Source organism: Homarus americanus, unplaced genomic scaffold (assembly GCF_018991925.1).
Source record: "Homarus americanus isolate GMGI-L3 unplaced genomic scaffold, GMGI_Hamer_2.0 scaffold25827, whole genome shotgun sequence".
In the NCBI taxonomy this organism is placed as follows: Eukaryota; Metazoa; Arthropoda; class Malacostraca; order Decapoda; family Nephropidae; genus Homarus; species Homarus americanus.
Genome location: NW_024738300.1, coordinates 4,096,055 through 4,112,713, shown reverse-complemented (window position 1 = coordinate 4,112,713; position 16,659 = coordinate 4,096,055). Strand labels below are relative to the sequence as shown.

Below are 16,659 nucleotides of genomic sequence, written 5' to 3'. Positions count from 1 at the left end.
GAGGCACCTAGTTACCGTGTGTTGCACAGTAGGAGTCCTGATGATGAAGAGGCTCTGTGCTGGCAGAGGAAAACTTATGCAAGTTGTTTCCCTATTCGCCACGAGGGCTAGCCAGCGATGGTAGCTGAAAGGGAGAGTAAGCAAGCAGTGTGCCATATTATGGAATAAATTATGTTTGTGTTTACCTTTACTCCAAATATTCTCTTGTTCTAACCGGGTTTTGTTTTGTTCTGTTGCAGATGTACATGGATTTATGAGTTGAATAAAGCCTTGATTACTGAAGGAGCTTGATTTCATACGACAATTTATTCAACTCCTATTCTACTAGAAACATGGAATGTATACTCTGCCCCGACAAGCTTGATGTTGATCCAAATTCCCCAGCTACTGAGAAGGAATACAAGCATTGGCGTAAAACTTTTGAAAACTTTACTGATGAGTGTGGAGACAGAGCGCCTGACAAACTACGATGTTTGACAAAATATGTGTCTGCTACTGTATATGAATACTTTGCTGATGCTACGGAATTTGAAACAGCCATACAAGTGCTGGAAAAGGTGTATGTGAAAAAGAAAAATGAGATATTCGCCAGACACCATCTCGCTACAAGACGTTGGCGTCCATCCGAAACACTGGATGAATTTCTTCGCGACTTGCACAGACTCAGCAAAGATTGCACTCTAAAAGCTGTCACAGCCGAAGAATATCGTGAAGAGTTAGTACGGGATGCCTTCATCAACGGACTGTCTTCTGCAAATATGCGTCAACGTCTATTGGAAAATCAGGCTCTCACACTCTCTCAAGCCTTTGATCAAGTTAGATCCTTGGATCTTGCACAGCGTACTTCGGAAGCCTTCCAGTCACTAGGCCCTGTCATTGCAGCAGCTTCAGGATGTATGGAAGAAACTGTTAAGTCACCGTACACTAATCAACAAGATATACGTCCAGTTGAGGACTCAACACTTGCTAATATGACCACTAAGAAACGATGTTGGTTTTGTGGTGGCAGTCTTCATTTTCGGGTGAGATGTCCAGCTAAAGATAGTGATTGCTCTTCATGTGGAAAAAGAGGGCACTGGGCAAAAGTCTGTCAGACTAAGGGTAAGAAACAGGTCACGGCATCAATTTCATCTCCTACTCTTTGTGCCATCTCAGCTGCTGTTCCTCATTGCCTGAATTGCTCTGCTACAAACTTAAAGGTAAATGGAAGACGAATCTCCGGCCTTATTGATTCGGCAAGTTCTGAGAGTTTCATTGACAAGAGAGTGGCCCATCGGCTTAAGCTTCACATCAAACCCGTTTCCCAAAGTATAACCCTGGCAATGTCTTCTTCAACGGCTTCTGTGATAGGTGAATGTACGGTGGATCTCTATATGAATGACAGTCATTATCCAAACACACGTCTGGAGGACCCAGACCTGAGCTAAGATTTCCAACATTGGTAACAAGCCTGTATGTAGCCTGGCATCAGCAGGTATGCCAGGAAGTTTAGCCCTGATGACCAAAAGTTCATTACAGAAATATAGCGCTTACTGTCCGAAGACATCATATAATCAAGTGCATCACCTTGGCGTACACAGGTGGTGATTGCAAGAGACGATTCAGGCTGTCACAGAAAACGAATGTGCATCGATTACTCTTCTACGGTGAACATTTACACCAATCTCAACGCATACCCATTGCCAAACATTGAAACCATGGTCAACACTCTAGCTAAATACCACGTGACGTGTTCTCAACATTTGATCTAAAGAGTCTGATAAACCCTTTACAGCATTTGAAGCAAATGACAGACTGTATCAATTCACACGTGTACCATTTGGTGTCACTAATGGTGTTGCCGTTTTTCAAAGAGCCATAGACAAGTTCGTGGAGGAGGAGAATCTATGTGACACATTTCCCTACCTTGACAATATTACCATAGGTGGTCAGGATCAGAAAGAACATGACGCAAATCTTGATAAATTTCTTACTGCTGCTGAGGAAAGGAAGCTGACATTCAATACATCCAAATTTACAATATCACCAACATCGATCAATCTTCTGGGTTATCAACTTGGAAATGGTCAAATCAAACCAGATCCTGAAAGGCTATTACCACTGCAAGAACTTTCATAACCTACAAACCGCTCGGCTCTTCAACGTGTACTTGGTATGTTTGCTTATTACGCTAAGTGGAGCCCAGAGTTTTCAGACAAGGCACGGCCTCTCTACAAGGCTAATTTTTTTCCTCTGGACCATGATGAGCTCACAGCTTTTGATGACTTGAAGAGACTGCTTGGGGAAGCTGCCCTAAATAGCATTGACCTTGCCATCCCATTTGTAGTGGAGTGTGATGCGTCGGATGTGGCCGTGTCTGCTACTTTGAATCAAGCTGGTCGGCCAGTAGCCTTCATGTCTCGGATGTTATCTGGCAGTGAGATTCACTATCCTCCTGTTGAGAAGGAGGCGACTGCCATAATTGAAGCGATGAGAAAGTGGTCTTACCTGTTGTTGGGACGGCACTTCACCATTGTTACTGACCAGCATCAGTTGCATTTATGCTGGACAGTCGTAGGAGGACTAAAGTGAAGAATTACAAGATACAAGGGTGGCGGCTCGAACTCGCTATTCCATTTGGTATCGGCCAGGTAGAGACAACGTTGCTCCTGACACTTTCACCCGAGCTTTCTGCGGAGCCATCTCATCTTCAAACCTCGCTGTCATCCATGAAGGGCTCTGCCACCTAGGGGTTGTCAGAATGCTTCATTTTGTCCGGACAAAGAACCTGAGCATTGACTTCAAAGGTCCTCTTCCATCACGCACGAGAAACTCATATCTCTTCACTGCTGTGGATGAATGTTCCAGATTTCCCTTTGCTATTCCATGTGCTGACATGACATCCTCAACTGTCATCAGATGTCTGGACACCATCTTCTCTCTTTGTGGTCCACTCTGATCGAGGAAGTGCATTTATGTCTCGTGAAGTGAAAACTCATGTCGCTAGTCGTGGAGTGGCGTCCAGCAAAACTACACCTTACCACCCAACAGAAAACAGTCAAATAGAACGGTACAATGGCATAATCTGGAAGTCCATATATTTAGCTACCAAATCTCGAGATGTTCCGTATACTGAATGGGAGGCTTTCCTACCTGAAGCACTTCACTCCATTAGATCATTGCTCTCAACAGTCATCAGCATGGCTAACGACTCCAGGTCCTGTCTTCTTACGCAGATTCGTCCGCTCAAGCAAAGGTGACCCTCTCGTTGATGAGGTGGAGCTCCTCGTGGCTAACTCAACGTATGCACACATCAAGTATCCAGGTGGACGCGAATCTTCAGTTTCCTTCCGTGATCTTGTTCCATGCCCTACTGGAACCTCATCCTCAGACATCTCTGCCGGATCAACCTCACCTTCAGTGGAGCCAGAAACATTGGATAATGGTGAGGGAGTTGCTGCAGAGGGAGATACCGGGACGACATTGCTGAATCCTAGTATCATGCAGGAGTTACCTCTTCGTCGTTCTACTCGGCAGCGAAGAGAACCCCAGCGATACGGCTATGATGTTTGATTGAATATGTTGGCAGGGGTGAATGTCATATTATGGAATAAATTATGTTTGTGTTTACCTTTTCTCTAAATATTCTCTTGTTCTAACTGTGTTCTGTTTTGTTTTGTTGCAGATGTACAGTTTATGGATTTATGAATTGAATAAAGCCTTGATTACTGAAGGTGTTTGATTTCATACGACACAGTGCTAGCATAATCCTGCCACACTAGACGCATTACACTTCCCTGTGTGCGAACAACAGTAAGGGGAGAGTTTTCCCACCCCAGTTTGCTCCCAATTATCAAACTAGAGTGCGGGTTGCTTTATACGTCAGGCTGTATTCCCACAATACGCACTAGGAGGTCTCGAAAAGAGTGAGTCTCAGGTCGGCTAATGTGGTAGGATGGGCCAGTCTAAGGAGTAGTTACTGACAAGGCTAGTATATACAGTGAAGGAGAGTGAGATCAAGTCCTTAGGGATAGCAAGTGATCACCATATTTAAGTCATTACGTAGTGACCTACTACTTAATTATCTGAATATGGTGGACACCGGCTATCCCTAAGGAATTGTTCTCACTCTCCTTCACTGTATATATTAGCCTTGTCAGTAGCTACACCTTAATCTATACTTACTCCTTGAAGATGTAAATTACACGAAAGCGCTTGGGAACTTTCTGTTTTCCTTTTTTCCTATGTGGTTATCAGCATATACTGTAAATGGATTACACTCATCAACATTGATTTATTTGCACACACACACACACACACACACACACACACACACACACATATATATATATATATATATATATATATATATATATATATATATATATATATATATATATATATATATATATATATATATATATATATATATATATATATATATATATATATATATATAAATCACACGGGGAAAAGGGAAACAACGGAGCACCGTTGTGCTTGTGATTTTATCAAGATTTATCTTATCCTCGTTCTCATTGTGGATTTACATGAATATATATATATATATATATATATATATATATATATATATATATATATATATATATATATATATATATATATATATATATATATATATATATAATTATATATATATATATATATATATATATATATATATATATATATATATATATATATATATATATATATATATATATATGCAAGTAAATCACTGTAGGTGCGCGTGATCTAGGTATATGCTGATAACCACAAGGAACACAAGGAAAGAAGAAAACACGAAGTTCCCAAGCGCTTTCGTGTATTTCACATCTTCAGGGGTGAGTACAGACTAGAGAGAGTAATACAAATCAAGGTGTATATATACAGAGGAATACAAATATATATATAATATTGGCTCAAACCTTAAATACCCTAGATCTTTCATAGACAAATGCTTAAACATTACTAAGAAAACTTTTTATAGAACTGACCCCAAGCCCACCCATGACCATAAGAATATCTTAATATTACCATTTCACAAAAATTTCTCACACATTCCTGCACAGCTAAAAACCTGGAACGTCAATGTGGCATTTAAAAACTCATGCACTGTTAAACAAATGTTAATCAAAAACTCCCCCAACAACACAATTGGTTGCATTTATAAAGTTCCTTGCAAGGAATGTAATATGTTTTACTTAGGCCAGACAGGTAAAGATCTTGCAACTAGAATTAAACAACACAAATACAGTGTTAGGACAGGCCAGGAATCCAATGCTCTGTTTGTTCATTTGAGGGATAACAAGCATTGCATTGACTGGGATAATGCCTCCTCAATATTACCATGTAATTCAATTGATAGTAGGAACATCATAGAATCTAGTCTTATTAAACATACCGAAGCATTCAACATGAATTTGAGTAACGGCATGTACAAGCTGGACAATTTTGTAATTAAGAAGATTTGTGATCAGGTGAGAAGGCCGGGTCACTTGACCATCTGACCTGACCACCAACCGTTGTGTGCTATTTAAAGATTAGTAGGGTCATTACCTAATACCTGACCATTGTGGACCTGGTCTCACCCTCCTCTGTATATATACACCTTGATTTGTATTACTCTCTCTAGTCTGTACTCACCCCTGAAGATGTGAATTACACGAAAAGCGCTTGGGAACTTCGTGTTTTCTTCTTTCCTTGTGGTTATCAGTATATATATATATATATATATATATATATATATATATATATATATATATATATATATATATATATATATATATATATATATATATATATATATATATATATATATATATATATATATATATATATATATTTTTTTTTTTTTTTTTTTGTAACCGGTCGGAATTACTGGACTTTAATTTCTCACTTGACTTGGGGTTTATTAAAGATTATTAGATGGTAATTGCAGTGGAAGCGCCCCTTAGTGAGAAATCCCGAACCAGCACAAGAGCACTTAACTTTACTAAACAAAATGAATTGTCCGTGACCTGTGGAAGGATAGCCTTTGTGACTGGGATGAATGAGACACACTGTAAAGTTTACACTTATATTCCCTCCAACACTACAAACACAATCAAATAGTGGTACACCAATATGCTCACTTCTTAACCTGAACTTAAAATACTACTCTGGGGAATAAAAGTTATACATGATGTTGAAATTATTAGAACCTCAGGCAATGCCTCATTAGAGGATAATGAGTTTAAAGTATTAAGAGATGTTGCTTGCACACATGAACCAGGCCTTAAGGGCTTTCAACAAAATATCAATCACTGAGAAAATGGTATTAAAAAAATAAGAACTTAATAACTCTACCATGAATAGGCCTTAAGGGCACTCACCAAAATTATATCCAGCACTGAGAAAATGGTATAAAAATCAGAGCTTATTAACTCCACCCTGAATAGGCCTTCAGGGCGCTCAACAAAATTATATTACCCCAACAGATACACACCTCCTAACCTAACTTAAACACTACTCTGGGGAACAAAGGTTATACCTGAGATTGAGATTATAAAGAAATATTAAATGCACACAGCATACATTAGTAACTGAAAAAATAGTATTAAGTACACACCAAAATATTATCACTATTATTAAGAAGTTACTGAGTCCACCAATACCCGTGAACCATGCTTCCCAACCTAACACACACACAGATTCCACCTGCACTCCGTAGTCGTTTAAGGCACAACCAACAGGCACCCGTAGTTTAAGTCCAAATCAGCCTTTCTCCACCTTGGAAAGTGTACCTCTAAACTCCACTGACTCTTGGCCCCAGTGTGCGGCCCTGTATCACTCAGCTGGCTTCACTTTACCCCCAGTACATCCATCGAGCGGAAGGGAGTGAGCCAATCCGACCTTGTACAGTTGAGAGAAGCTTTAGCTTCCCGTTAGCAAAAGGGTTTCACTAAGCTGTTTGAGATATGTGGTATTGTGAGCCGAGGTAGAGGAGAGCTGATGACCCCAACGATCGTCACGTCGTCAGCTGGGCACCCAGACGGCTAGATTCACTCAAGAGATCCTTTGATACCCCGCTAAACAGTGACAGGCTTACACTGATCGGTCCAACGGCGACAATCGCCAATCCTCAATTATCAAACAGCAGTCAATCTCGCAGTCAAGTGGGTTCTGACGGAAACCCTGAAATGAACTCATTGTTAGCTCTTATTAACTTTATCACTGCCCTATCTAAACCCTGTCTGAGATCGAATGAGACTTACTTGTTATACTGCAATAGTGCAACACAGGTGACTAGGCCACGTGACTATTTCTGTGACGGACGCGCAGGGACGTCTTGCTGGACCGAATGCTTCCACGTGACTGACCTAGCCCGCCTCTTGTCCTCTCAAGGCGTTAGCTTAGGCCTAAGTGACATATTTTCCGCCTAACTAATAACTCCTTGGGACACCCGTAACATTATTCAGACTGATAAACGATCTATAATAATTTCAAATTCAATAATAGTCCCTTAACTTCATGAATCGCATCATTATTAAATCGGCAAATTACATTTAATCTCAAATAGGCCTAGTTCCACAACCTCTCGCGCGGGAGCGCTCTCTTCCCTCAGACGACCTTGAAAACTCAGTATCGCCAATGGCGCGGCGTTTGAAATTACACTGAAATTTCTGAATATTACATATATATATATATATATATATATATATATATATATATATATATATATATATATATATATATATATATATATATATATATATATATATATATATATATATATATATATATATATATATATGCTGATGAACTTACGAGGAAAAAAAAAAACACAGGATTCCCAAAGTACCTTTGTGTAATTCATTTTTGAGGGGTGAGTAATGCCACTAAGATATGAATTACTGAAACTGAAAGTCATTTTCTTTCCTCGTGGTTATCAACATATACCTAGATAACACTTGCACCTACAATTGATTTGCTTGCATATATATATATATATATATATATATATATATATATATATATATATATATATATATATATATATATATATATATATATATATATATATATATATCTTGATAAAATCACGCGAAAATGGAAACGTAGATTACGCATAACTCGTCTTTATTCAAGACATCTTCAGGAGCAACTGGATTACATGGACAGAGAGAGGCTTAAATATTAATGTTGTTTCAAGTATGACTCAACCATTACCAATATGTTAATAAGGAATAGCCCAAGTTTGAATGTAAATGGAAGTGTTTATTGTATTCCATGTAGCAAATGTAATTGTAATTATGTAGGACAGACAGGAAAAACACTGCAGCTCAGAATCAAACAACATAAGTATAATATCAGAACAGTATCTGAAAGCAGTGCCTTGTTCGTTCATGTTAGGAATAATAATCACCCCATTGCTTGGGAAAAAAGCTTAGAAGTATTCAAATCATCTTGTCACAGAAAGACTTCTTGTTGAAGCTAGTTTGATTAAGGAATTAAAATCAATAAACCTTAGTGATGGTCAGTTCAAAACTGATAATATGTTACATAAATTTATTTGTCAGTGGCCCAAGGTTAAAAATGCTTTGAAAACCTTTGATCTAGATGTATGACAGTTATTTTGTGGGTCCCTTTTTTCTGACCTGACTTGGCTAGTCACGTCACCACCCTTCTCTTAAGCTCCTCTACGTGTGTGTTGGTGTGGGGATTAGTGGATGTCATCATTTTGACCTGACCTCATGTTTTTAGGTGACCCTGTATATTTAAGCCTCTCTCTGTCCATGTAATCCAGTTGCCTCTGAAGATGTCTTGAATAAAGACGTGTGATTTTATCAAGATTTATCTTATCCACGTTTTCATTGTGGATTTACATGAAATATATATATATATATATATATATTTATATATATATATATATATATGTGTACAATCAACACCTCATCCCGCCATGATTCGAACCCATGGCCCACCAGCCCATGACTGTGACCGGGGAACGCTAACCGCTGGACCACCAGGATACTAAATGCAATCCTAGACTCTGTTATATTTCACACCAAGCCTGATCAACGAGCTTATGGCGCCGTGAACCTCTAATGGGGACTATCCATATCACGTAGGTGGTCAGCGTAACGTTTTACCAAATCCGGCTTCAAAACACGAGGATCCATATATATTTTATCAGCCCAATAAACACGCGGACTTCTACATACAATCAACATGTGTATATATATATATATATATATATATATATATATATATATATATATATATATATATATATATATATATATATATTAATATATATATATATATTCTAAGAATATATTGACCCTTAGGATCAACTCGTGGTTAAGTTTAGCTCACTTTGCAAAAGTCAAGGGTCAGCGCGACCTTACTGCCTTCTGTTTATAAAGAAAGCCAGAATGGCTCCGATGTGAGACGCTCCCTGGGAGTCATAGTGAAAGCATCACCACCACAATCACCGTCACTACATTATACATCTATTGTGAGTAAACTGAGAGAAATGATTTCAAATTTTAGTGATGGTTTCGAGTTTCATCAAAAGAATGCTTAAGAAGTGAAGGGAACTGTCAACACTGTCATTAGTTAGTTTACCTAGAAAACTAACTAAATAAATATTATTATTTTTTCCATGTTGGGTTCAAAGTTTGAGCAATTTTTTTAACGACATTATCATTATCGTACATTCATTTTTATCTGTCAATTTGTGTTATGAATGTCCTCCAGGAAGTTCATTCTTTACCGTGATATTCATATTTTGCTGTAGTAATTAGGAGTTATGAAACGTTTGGGGATATAGCTTTAACGCTACGTATGACTTTTCTCAAGACAATAAGAAGTGTTTTCTCTTACTTTATCTGTACTGGTTAAGCGTTCTTTTTGCCTCTGAGTGAATGTATGCTTGTGCGTATAGCACCAATGTTTTATATTTGTGAGTGTGTGTGTGTGTGTGTGTTTCCTCTCATGTGTGGCTGTTTATATACATGAGATACAATCATATTTGCATGTGTGTAAGTACTGTAGGTTTGAGGAATACGGCGACTGAGAGTATACTTCTGCTCCCTACTTCCCGCAAAGTCACATTTAAGAAACTAAACTTGCATTCCCTAGAAAGACGAAGAGTGCGAGGAGATATGATAGAAGTATTTAAGTGGGTGAAAGGAATCAATAAAGGAGTTATAGATAAAGTTCTTATAATATCCGAGCAGTATAGGACTCGTAGCAACGGAATTAAGTTGGATACGTTTAGGTTTAGGAGAGACATAGGAAGAAACTGTTTCACCAATAGTGTGGTGGACGAGTGGAACAAGCATAGCAACTTTGTAGTAAGTGCTGGAATGCTGGAACGTTTTAAAAGGAAGCTTGATAGATTCATGGATGATAGAGAGTGGTAGTAACTCTCGATTGTAGCTGCCACACACAGGCCAACCGGCCTATTGCAGACTCCGTATATTCTTATGTTCTATGTAAGTAAGCGCTCAGGTTCTTTACAGTTAGGCAAGTGAAGGTGCTCTAGTGCAGTAACAGCGACACTCCCCCAATTTACCGCAAACAAAAAGTTTTATGTCACAGCAATAGTACTGTCTCAGCATTGCCCCTAAAGGGCCACCAAGCTTATGGGACCCTCCCCCTACCTTTTATAATGGGCGTTAGTTTATGTGTTTAAATGTATATTAGTTATTATATATATATATATATATATATATATATATATATATATATATATATATATATATATATATATATATATATATATATATATATATATATATATATATATATATATATATATATATATATATATATATATATATATATATATATATATATATATACATATATGTGTGTGTGTGTGCGTGTGTAATTAGATACTACAATAGCCGACCTTTAGTGTAATGGTAAGCATGTTCGCCTCGCGAGCGAACTGACTAGGGTTTGATCCCCGAGCAGGGTAAAACTATGGGCAAGTTTCTTTACGCCATTTGCCTCTGTCTATCCAGAAGTAATTGAGAACCTGGATGTTATTCGATTTACAGATTGTGTTCCTGGGTAATGGGTAGCCAGTGCAGTTGGCGAGTTGTACGGTCTTTTCTGACTATTCATTGACACTGGGTCACCCAGCTCGTTAAGTTAGGGTGTGGTTGTAGTGTTGGCGACAGCTTCTATGTAGAGGCTCTACACCATAAACAAATTCACGCCTTGGTGGATCTTGGGCCCGCCATCCTCGTTGCACAAGGGGCAACCATTATTATTATTTATTAGATATTCCGCTAAACCAACACAATATGTCTGTGTCGAATATTGTTGCAAAATATTATCAGATCATTATTTATATGTGAAGGTTCCAAGTGTTCCCTGAAGAAGGCAGTGATGGGTAGGGAAACACCGGGTAACACTGAAGTCCATTTATTAACGGATAGGAGAAATACAAGTGGTGACTTGCGTGTGCCTTGCACGGCCCACAGAGTCAGACTGAGACTGCCTTGCCATATGGCAGCCTCGGGGCAATGTTGCCACATAACACGTGCAGTGGTGCCACGTAATTACATATATAAATGCTACTCGGCACAGTAGCATAGATACAAGGTTGCTACTCGGCACAGTAGCATAGATACATAACCTACAATATGAGCTTAATATTCATGCTTGCTTCAGCCGCCACCAGCGTCGATCTAGAAATGATAAATGAATTCACATGCATGTCGTCTTGACAGCTATGGTTAAGTACAGTATCAGCAAATTTTGTACCGGTATTCTTTCATCAACCGAGGCATAGGTCGTTTCGGTAAATGCATAATATACTATTAAGCTTCAAAAGCAAAGGTGTTTCAGCGCTTCTTCTAAATTAGTAAATAATCGAGTCACCTACAATACAAAATTATGAGAGATCCATCTCTCTGGTTCTCTGTGGTCCGCTTTGTATATTCTGGCACCCCTGCTTTGAATTTAATCGCTGACAACGCCTCGGTCATCACGGCCGTAACACAGTGATTTGTTTTCGGTTGTGGGGTTGGATTCGTGGCTGTCTGTGAATGATAAGAACACTATCGTAATGCTATCTGGTTGTCGGTCCATATATAAGTTGTTTGCACAAAAAGCTCATATTCATAGACCTCCTGAATAAATACTGATATGTGAGCGGCAGGTAGAACTGCCGTTAATTCCATTCTAAGAAAAGTTAATGGTTTAATCGGTGCTACCTTGGCCTTAGCCATTACTAATCTACTGTCCTCCATAAGTCATACACAAGAAGAGAAAATGGAGGAAACTGCAGCGGGCCTATTGGCCCATACTGGGCAGTCCCGTTTACACCCATCCCTTATTGCTCATGTATCCGCCAACCTACAGTGTATTTGAAGCTATCCAGCATATTTGAGTTAATGTTGAAGTTTGGTAACTTTTTCCACTCATCCACTACTCGATTTCCAAACCAGTGTTTACCTATCTCGCTCCTAAATTTAAATTTGCCTAATTTAAAACCATCGCTATGAGTTCGCTCCTGGTTAGATAGTTTGAGTACCTTTGGTTTATCACCTTTGTTTAGCCCTGACTTCCATTTATACACCTCAATCATAATCGCCCCTCACTTTACGTCTCTCAAGGGAGTGCAAATTAAGATGCTTTAACTCAGGGTTCCTAATGCCCGGGATAAATCATGTTATTTTCGTTTGAATTCTTTCTAAGGATTCTATATCCATTCTAACCTCAATATTTCTTGCAACTAACACTCCTTTGTATGAACCCAAGTACTTGTTAGCCTTGTTTCGAGCAAATACACATTGTTGTCTTGGGCTAAGATTCCTACTTAACATTACTCCTAAGTCTTTCTCAGAGTCGGATTTCTCTATAACAACATTGTTCATCTGATTTCTAGTTTCTCTATTTACATCTCTTTGACTAAGTACTTTACATTAATTTGTCCACATTAAATTTCATCTGCCATTTTTCAGACCAAGAGAAAAATTTGTTTAGATCTTCCTGTTGTTTTGCAGAGTCCTCGTCAGATTTAATTACACGGCCTATTTCAGTGTAGCCAGCAAATTTACTTATAGTGCTGTCTACGCCTATATCTATGTCGTTTATGTATATAATAAATAGAAGTTGTTCCAGTAACTAGGATCCCGCTTCCTCTATCAAGGAATAAATATTGAATTTGAATTGAATTGGTCCCAGTACTGGGCATTGGGGCACTCCACTAGTGACGTTACCCCAATCGGATTTAGTGACGTTAATGCTTACTCTCTGTTTCCTGTCCTGTAACCACGGCCTAATCCATTTTAGAATATCTCCTACAATTCCATGAGCCTCCACTTTTTGTATCAGTCTCTCGTGGGGGACTCTGTTGAAGGCTTTGCTAAAGTCAAGATATACCACATCATAATCGTGTCCATCATTCACTGATTCGAAAACAGTTGTAAAGAACGTTAATAGATTTCTCAGACAGGAACTCCCACTTTAGAAGCCTCATTGGGAATCATTGATCAACCCGTGCCTCTCCAGGTGATTTCGAATAGAGTTTGAAATTATTGCTTCCAGTAACTTGCCTACAATTGATGTTAAACTGATTGGACGGTAATTAGAGGATATTGATCTATCTCCCTTCTTGAAAATTAGTATTACATTAGCTATCCTCCAGGATTCTGGTACTACACCCATTTTTAATGACATGTTAAACAAATTTGCTAAGGGCATACCAAGCTCTTCCTTACATTCCTTTAATACTCTGGCAAATATCTCATCGGGACCTGGTGACTTGTTAGGTTTTAGTTTGTTTATTTGTTTAATTACACCATTACTAGTCACTACTATCTTGCATAATCTATTTTCTTCACTATCTTTGTATATAGTCGGTGCCTCAGGTATCATGTTTAAATTTTCAGTGATGATAACTGACTGGTAATATCTGTTCAGATTATTAGTCCTTTCTCCATCGTTATAAGTTAGCTCGCCGGTATCTGACTGTATTGGTCCAATCTTGTACAAAGAGGCAGCAGCACCATACGCCACAGGACTAGTATCACTGAATTGGTGCAATGTAACCTCTTTAGAAACAGTGACCTGGGGACGCATACTCAAAATCATTTACGGGGCTGTATCTCTTTGTTTACCCCGTAACTGGACTTACAGTCTCAGATCGGTATACTCAAAACAAATATTTGGCATCGAACTCCGTAAGTAAGCCCATAATCTAGCACGGAACTAGCAGCACCTCCTTAGGTGCTGTAACACTCTCAACCCGTATATACAGTCGTAGTCACTATTTCCCGATTGCATACAAAAAAATGATAATATATGTTGTAATAATGCTTGTTAGACTTGTTTTATCATAGAATAATGAAGAAAATGCTTTGTACATTAACATACTAAAATATAATATTTCAGTTTGTCTTTTCGTACATTTTTAATTAAGATAAGAAGAGGCTTGACTGTTTCTATTTGTCACAGACTGGAAGCGACACATCTTTTGCCTTCTTACAACTTTTCAAGTAATTTTTACCAAAACAGAAGGTTTGTATTGTCCACACTTAGGGTACAAATATTTTTTATGACTGAGTAAACTTGCAGATAGACCTTATTAATGTTGTATAGCCATAAATATCCATTAGTAATGGAAGCCAAATATGAGGTCAAGTGAGGATTCATGCCTAGACTTCGCCTTGTTTTTTGGATATTCAACCAACAGCCTTCGCCTATTTTCTAATGTATATGCCTTATGATAACATGAAAGGCTCTACATGTCCAAAGGCAAGCCAAAATTAAATGATATTGGGCGTAAAATATTGATTGCAATTAACTTGATTAAGCTAGGGGCCTATATAACTGCTTTTTCACTCTCAACCAAATAAATGTTTAAACTTGGGGCCTAGTTAATGTAGTTAGAACATGAAGAATATTTAAAGAGGAAATTATACCAATAGATCAGAGGTTAGGTTAGGTTTGGTTTGGTTAGGTTATGTTATGTTAGGTTAGGTTAGAGAAAGTGTACATGGCAAATTTGCTGAGTGTCAGACTGTCAGTGAGACACTTTGTCTAGCAGCTACCTTAGGCCTAGTTCCAGTCTTTCCATCAACAGTATCCTTTAAGGTTAAATCGATTTAGTTTCAATATTTCTTTATTGCTTTTTTTGATGAACTTCAAGCAAATTCAGACAAAACTACCCAAACATTGAAATGAAAACACCAGGGTCTACGCTAAATCAGTAGCATAAGAGAAGTGATTTGTCATTAAGGTAAGGCAAGGCTATGCTATCAATAACCTATTTATTTGAAATGGCCCAGAATAAGGCTATCTAAGTCTAGCTTATGTGTCTTGTCACAGGCCAGCATTAGGCCAGGGGTTAGCAACCCAAATTCTATTAGGGGTAAAACACCAAATACAGTGAGATCTCTGTTAGCCTGAACAGTTGGTGAAGGGCACTTCTGTGAATGAGAGTTTTCCGGGTAACGAGACGATTCTCTCAAATCCAGAAAAATCCCTCATCCCCAGAATGTTTCTGGTAATGGAAAAATGTTCTCAGTAGTTCTAGAAGTTGACTATTACGCCATCTCTCGAACCCAGAAAAATATTCCCCATCTCCGTAATTTTCCGAGTTCCGTACAAAATTTCTCGGTTATCTTAGAAAATTTTCTCATAATTTTCCGAAAAATTTACCCCTCTAAAATTCATTCCCTGAGTCATAAGTTTCTGCTAGATCCCTGCTTTAAACATAAGAAGAAAATAAGAATGGAGGAAACTGCAGCGGGCCTATTGGCCCTTACTGGGCAGTCCCATTTACACCCAACCACTATCACTCATATATGCATCAAACCTATGTTTGAAGCTATCCAGCATATTCGAGTTAATGATGATATTTGGTAACTTGTTCCACTCGTCCACTACTCTATTTCCAAACCAATGTTTACTTATTTCGCGCCTAAATCAAAATTTGTCTAACTTAAACCGTTGGTACGAGTTCGCTCCTGGTTGGAAAGATTGAATACCTTTGTAATGTCCCCTTTGTTCAGCCCTGACTTTCATTTATACACCTCTATCATATTGCCGCTCACTCTACGTCTCTCGAGGGAGTGCAAATTAAAATGCTTTCACCTATCTTTGTAGTCAAGGTTCCTAATGCCCAGGATTAGTCTTGTCATTCTACTCTAAATTCTTTCCAAGGATTCTATATCCATTATGTAATACGGTGACCAGAATTGAACTGCGTAATCCAAGTGAGGTCTCACAAGCGTATAATATAGTTTTAGGATGACCTAGCTAGTCTTGTAACTAAAAATCTTTTGTATGAACCCAACTACTTTATTAGTCTTGTTTCGAGCAAATACACATTGTTTACTTGGCTTAAGATTCCTACTTATCATTACTCCTAAATCCTTCTCACAGACGGATTTCTAAAAAACATCGTTGTTCATCTGGTATCTGGTTTCTCTGTTTACATCTCCTATGCTGAGTACTTTACATTTGTCCACATTGAATTTCATCTGCCATTTTTCAGACCATTCAATTTTTTTTTAGATCTTCCTGTAGTTTTGCAGAGTCCTCGTCAGATTTAATTATACGCCCTATTTTAGTGAATTCGCCGATATCTATGTCGTTTAATGTATATAATAAATAATAATGGTCCAAGTACTGAACCTTGGGAGACTCCACTATAGACGTAGCTCCAAT

The 16,659-nt window shown here is 38.2% G+C and overlaps 2 protein-coding genes across 2 annotated transcripts in view; both read left to right on the top strand.

Moving 5' to 3' along the window:
• The first annotated feature begins 332 nt into the window (after positions 1-332).
• Positions 333-1,427, top strand: LOC121873934. The gene has a single exon (XM_042377813.1). The coding sequence runs from the start codon at positions 333-335 to the stop codon at positions 1,425-1,427; it is 1,095 nt and encodes a 364-aa protein (XP_042233747.1).
• A 7,991-nt stretch (positions 1,428-9,418) lies between these two features.
• LOC121873797 overlaps positions 9,419-16,659 on the top strand; it is a 75,281-nt gene continuing 68,040 nt past the window's right edge. Inside the window, exon 1 of the mRNA XM_042377500.1 lies at positions 9,419-9,481. The gene's annotated coding sequence lies outside the window, so the exon portion shown is untranslated. The remainder of the gene's footprint in view (positions 9,482-16,659) is intronic.

Coding starts and splice junctions, on each gene's coding strand:
- LOC121873934 (XM_042377813.1), top strand. CDS start 333: ATGGAATGTATACTCTGCCCCGACAAGCTTGATGTTGATCCAAATTCC.